General features: G+C 37.2%; 1 protein-coding gene across 1 annotated transcript; it reads left to right on the top strand.

Annotated features, from left to right (window-relative positions):
- Positions 1-5,024: 5,024 nt before the first annotated feature.
- LOC148117746 (olfactory receptor 6C2-like) lies at positions 5,025-5,978 on the top strand. Its single transcript, XM_087901919.1, has one exon. The coding sequence runs from the start codon at positions 5,025-5,027 to the stop codon at positions 5,976-5,978; it is 954 nt and encodes a 317-aa protein (XP_087758045.1).
- The last annotated feature ends 520 nt before the right edge of the window (positions 5,979-6,498 follow it).

Below are 6,498 nucleotides of genomic sequence, written 5' to 3'. Positions count from 1 at the left end.
GACCTGCTGTTATATTCATGGATTAGTGCATCAGTCACTGCTCATTGCAAACGGATGGAAATTAACACAGAGACCCACGGCTGACCAAAGTATACACGATAAGAGGCTATGGAGTATGCAGCCCCAAGGGATCATTTTGGAAATAGGGATGGAAAGATTCTAAGAGCCTTAGATGGTGGACGACTACAAGGAAATGGTGTTTCCTGGTTTTGTCTTGACAGTTACATGAATGAATTCAGAAGCTGACACTACACAAGACTTATACAGAGTCAGGCAGATAGAATTCCAGCATGGAAAGTTAGTTTCCTTCATGGGTTCAGTATTTAGTGAGATTACCGCCCTCCAGTGAAAACCACACATCCAAGAGTGTATGGACAGACCAAATTGTACATTGTGAGTTTCAAAAAAGAGACACAAAGTTGGGTGGGTATGGAAGGGGGAGGGCAAGGGATAAATCTGATTAAAATGCATTGTACAAAATCTTTTTTTAATTTATTTATTTATTTATTAAAAATTTCCACCTCCTCCCCGTCTTCCCTTTCCATCTCCCTCCCCACCTCCCCCTCCATCTCTAGTTCTAAGAGCAGTCAGGGTTCCCTGCCCCGTGGGAAGTCAAAGGTCCTCCCCCCTCCATCCAGGTCCACAAAAGTGAGCATCCAAACAACCAGGCTCCCACAAAGTCAGTCCATGTAGAAGAATCACAACCCAGTGCCTTTGTCCTTGGTTTCTCAGTCAGCCTTTATTAGTTCTTAAAGAACTAATAAAATGAGACAAACTAAGAGTGATTTAAAATATAAATGGGTGTTGAAAAGCATACAGTGTGCATTATAATACAGCTCCTTGGTAAAACAGCTTATGCAATTAAGTGAAAAAGGAAGTTATAACTGTAAATAATAGAAATACTGTTTCTACATTTTTAAATTTTCACAGCCATTTACATCAAAATTTTAAAAGAAAACTTGCTTCAAGTTTGTTAATGTTTTGTGTTATCAACTTAATACCTGAGGAAAACTAGGAGTTGCAATAGTTTTAGTCTATCGCCTTTCATTCATGGTGAGGGGGAAATACAGGAGATGGAAGCTGATTCTTGATCATCTGAATTTTACCTCTCATGTCTCAACCTATTCCTGTTGCTATGGCTGCATCTTTGGGTCTCTAAGGACACTGCCCCCACTGCAGCATCTTTCAAGACTTTTAGCTCAAGTTCATTACAGAGACTAATTAGTGATGTCTGAACATAGGTCACTGAGGACTCAGACATTTATTTATTTAGTTTCAGGTTTAAGAAATAAATCAAATGCAAATTGTAACAGAATACTCAAAGAAATCATCGTGTCAATGGTTTGAAAAAAAAGGACAACATTTGTGGCTACATTTTATTTTCAACCAAAGAAATTGAGAATGTGAACCTAGGATAAAAGAGAACAAAATTCCAGTGTGTTGGAGAAGAAAGAATCTTGAGGGACTCTAGGGCAAGACCTTCCCACAGGACAAGAGAGAAAGTGGGCACGGGTGCACTGAAACGAGAAAGGCTACTTGAGCCTTTGCTGGTGGATTCTCTACATCAAAATAGACTCCTGGACACTTGCTGAAGAATCCACTGAAGTTGCTGTTGGCTCTCAACAGAGTAAGTGCAGTGGCTACTTCATTCAGTTTCCTATTTGGTGATGATTTTCTCTGGTAAACATATTCAACGTGGCATAAATCAACTGCAAATCAACCAAAATCATCTGTAATTATTTATATAAATTGTTACATAAAAATGCACAGATAGTTCTGGGTTGTGTTTTAGGGGGTGCTGATTTTCATCAAAACCTAAATATAATGTAAATTTACAGATGGACAGTGCTGTGATTCATAACCTCACTCTCCTGTTTTAAGAGGAAAGAGATGTATGCATTAAAAAAAATCACCCAGCATGATAATTTATCCTGATGTGAACAAAATTGGTTCTCTGGAAAATTTTAATAAGAAATATCTTTGGAAATGCAATTATTTTTTAAAACTTTGCCTTTTGAAAGCTAGGATTATGGTTGTAGTAGAATAAACCAAGGTCATTTTGTTGCCAGGACTATCGCACAGCAGTAGAGGAATAAGCAAGATACCATAAACTAACTCCAGGAGTAGACACTAGGGAATCTGGGTTGGCAGCCAAAGGGCGTCTGAAAAGAGTGCATTCCGTTGAGCAAAATCATTCAGTTTCTATAGTTCCCAGGAATGTCATGGATCTTCAAAAACCACTGCTGGCTCTCGGTCCCATTGCTGGTGACAGTAAACCTGCCATATAATTAAGAGGAGATGTAGTCCTCGTTCCTTGATGCAGAGACTGTATTAAAGGCAAAACAACAACTGTTCACATAGCATGTGCTTTCATTAGGAATATGGAAACAAAATTGCTTTCTTTTCAAGAGTAACTCAAACACTGGAGATGGTCATTCAAGCATCAAAATATACTTTATTAAATGTACTGCTTATACAAAATGTCACCCGAGAAAAACAATAGCGCAACTGTTGCTTTAAATCAAAAATTAGGGAGTCATTAACTCTTATTTTCATACATCACTAAACTATCCACTAAAGAAACATAAATTGAAAAATGTAAGGGAAGAAATAGTAATGAAATCCTTAAATGGAAACCAAAATACTGTCTACGCCATGATGTAATTTCATGAATGGAAACCTGATAGGCCAGAACCTATGTCAAAGAAAACCACCAAAAATCTTAAACAGCAAAACAAAACAGGCATTGAGGTATACACCATTAATCACAGCACAAGTGAGACAGAAGCAGGCAGATCTCTATGAGTTCGAGGCAAGACCAGCCTATATACAGTGAGTTCCAGGTCAGTCAGGCATTCATAATGAGATTATGTAAAAAAAAAAATCTTGGTAAAAGATATATTAAAGATATTTACTGTGGTGATTCAAGCACTGTACTGTGACAGGGCCACACTGATGGGTCAAGAAAAAGTTACGTAAAGTTTATTCAAAGACAATACCCTGTTACACAAAGGTTATAAAGAAATGAAGCTTTTATTCATAAAGGTTATATTTCTAAGGATTAGGAAACTGTGCAAAAATGTAAATACACTTTGCAGACATTTTAACAGTCAGAGAAAATAAAGAGATAACTAACAGCTTATAGGAAATAGCTTTAAAGGGTGGCAAACATTCATGTTGTTTTAAATACAGGGGAAACTTTGAAAAGATAACAGTTTATACAACTAAAGAGAGTTCTTAACTTTTAGCATAAATGTAGTGTGGTAAGTTAACTGGACTTAAGTGCATTTATGGAGATGCAAAAATATTTGTCACATATCACTTTGTAAATAGCATGTGAAAATTATGTATTAAGGAATGTGAATTCCTTGACTTCTGATTTGAATACATTACTGGCAGATGTCTCAGGAAAACTAAAAAATTGCCAGTAACAAAGTTATAGTGACAGCTTACGTAGGGAGGAGATGCTGCTTAGCATTTTGAAAAGCATGAAAAGCAGCAAAAACTTTATTCACTAGTAACTAACTCTCTTGGTTCAAATGCAAAAAGAAATATCAAAATCAAACACAAAAAAAACACAAAATTTTAAAAGTGCACTCCATGACAGGGGCTGAGTTAATGGCTCTGTCAGTGAGGACCCAAGTGCAGGTTCCCAGCAACTACATAAGAAGCTGGTGCTGTGGTATGTGCCTGCAATCCTTAGGAAAACCCCTGGAGTTCACTGCCCAGCTAGCTCTGCCAAATCAGCAAGCCCCAGATCTGTGAAAGACCTTGTCTCGAGAAATAAGATGGAGAGCAATAGAGGAGATGCCTGGTGTAGACCTCTGGCCGCCAGATGCATGTGCATTCAGATAAATACCTGAACACCTGCAAATACACACATGTGCATATACAAAACACACAAAGAAAAGTTTAAGTCAGTCACCACAATTTGACGATGACGCCCAGAAAGAATATAATGCCCCTTTCAGTGTGCAAGTCCATGGTATAGATATGTATATGCTGCTAAACTATTTCTTCCACCTTGATTACTATCTAGAACTCTGTTGGTTGCCATCCTGGCTTTAAAAAGTAGAACTATCTGTGATTTCAGTCTGCTTGCTATCTCAGAGGGAATGCGAAGTAGACACAGGAGACAAAGGAGCAATGCAAACAACGGACCTTAAGGCTGCTCTTAGTAAAGCAACATTCAAACTAAATATCAAAAGTAGGTAGTTATTCAGAGTCAGCACATAGAAAGCATTGTAGTATTTAAACTTGATTTTGAACTCAATAGTAGTGATAAGTTTTTAAAGTATTTTCGATACTCAATACACTGAAAGTTTAAAGGATTTATGTTTCCTTTTCTCAGCTTGGAACAAACATTTTCTATATATAGTTGATTGTGTATTCCAGTAAACAATGAGTATCAATTGCACACTAATGAAGAAATATAAAAATAATCAAAGATATTATAGACTAATGTAGAAATTTCAACTTAAAACAGAAAACATACATCATAAATGCATACTTAATTATCATGGCAAAATATAAAATACAAGTTACAGTTAAAGCAACACAGCCTGTTTGTGGAATCCAGATGAGCTGTTACATTTTATCGAGGATCAAATATTCTGGGAAAGGCATGATTGCATTTGAATGTGAACCGTACAAATGTTGAAGAAATAGACATACAAAGACAATGCTTTCATTGAATCAGAGCACATTGTGAATCAAATATAGCACCATAGGAAGATTCAGTTAGATACAGACTACAAACATAAAAATGAAGAATATTAATGTTGCAACAGTTATTTGTTTTTCTTTAAAAATGTATCACAAACTGTCAAACCAATTGACTAAAGTAAATTGTTGAATAACTAAGCTCACAGGAATATTGGCAGTACCAGCTAACACTTGCCGAAGAAAGTATACATGAACAAGTTTACTGTAACACTCTCTGCTCACTGCTTTTTGGCTTTGCTACTTTTCAAGTAGGACATCTCTAAATTTTACATGAAGACTGAATAAGTCAGTAGCCAGTGATGAAAAACAACACGATTACCACCTTCATTCTGTTGGGACTCACAGATGATCCTCAACTTCAGGTTCCAATTTTTGTGCTTCTATTCTTTGCCTACATGTTGAGCGTAACTGGGAATCTGACAATCATATCCCTCACTATATTAGATTCCCGCCTTAAAACACCCATGTACTTTTTTCTACAAAATTTCTCCATATTAGAAATTTCATTTACATCTGCCTGTATCCCTCAATATTTGTACAACATAGCAACAGGAGACAGGTCAATCACTTATAATATTTGTGTCCTTCAAGTGTTTTTTACTGATGTTTTTGGAGTAACTGAGTTTTTTCTTCTGGCCATTATGTCTTATGATCGCTATGTGGCCATCTGCAAACCCCTGCATTACGTCACCATCATGAGCAGCAGGGTGTGTCAGAAGCTTGTTCTCTGCTGCTGGATGGCTGGCCTGCTGATCATATTCCCACCATTGACTCTGTTCCTAAATTTGAGATTCTGTGACTCAAACGTCATTGATTATTTTGTCTGCGATGCATCTCCTATCTTGAAGATCTCCTGCTCCGACACTTGGTTGATAGAGCAACTGGTGATTGTTTGTGCAGTGCTGACTTTCATTCTGACCCTCGTGTGTGTGGCTCTGTCCTACATACACATCATCAAGACCATTCTAAGATTCCCCTCTGCCCAGCAAAGGAAAAAGGCCTTTTCCACCTGTTCTTCTCACATGATTGTAGTTTCAATCACCTATGGAAGCTGTATTTTCATTTACATCAACCCTTCAGCAAAGGAATCTGTGGGCACCAATAAAGGTGTGGCAGTTTTAATGACATCAATTGCTCCCATGTTGAACCCTTTCATTTATACTCTGAGAAATAAGCAAGTGAGACAAGCCTTCCGTGATTCCTTCAAAAAATTTGTCATGGTCTCAATGAAGAAAAAGAAAGTTCAAATATAGAAATAAAATATTAATTAAGAATAAACCATTAAAGTCCATATATGTTTGCCTCTTCTTGATTGGATCTGTATTTGGATAAACTTTCTCAAGAATTTTTGAGAAACAGCAGAATACATGTGATATAAAAATAGAGGTGATAAAGCTGGAGAGGTGACTCAGAGATTAAGAGCACTGGCTTACTCTTCCAGAGGTCCTGAGTTCAATTCCCAGCAACCACATGGTGGCTCACAACCATCTATAATGAGATCTGGTACCTTCTTTTGGTGTGCAGGCATACATGCAGACAGAATACTATATTCAAGATAGATACATAGATACATAGATACATAGATAGATAGGATTCCTAATGAGAGTCAAAAGAAGAAAATAGAGATGATGAGTAGTATGATGGAGGCTTAAGTGAGAATAGGAACTGGGGCTGGGGGAAAGGAGTTCATGAGAGGAGGGTTAATAACAATGATAAATAAAAAGCATTATGGGAACCACTATTTAGTAAACACCTGGGCAACAGAGGAGAGGG

The sequence above is a fragment of the Myodes glareolus genome, chromosome 26 (genome assembly GCF_982192425.1).
Source record: "Myodes glareolus chromosome 26, mMyoGla1.1, whole genome shotgun sequence".
Lineage (NCBI taxonomy): Eukaryota > Metazoa > Chordata > Mammalia > Rodentia > Cricetidae > Myodes > Myodes glareolus.
This window is presented reverse-complemented; position numbering and strand designations above follow the sequence as displayed.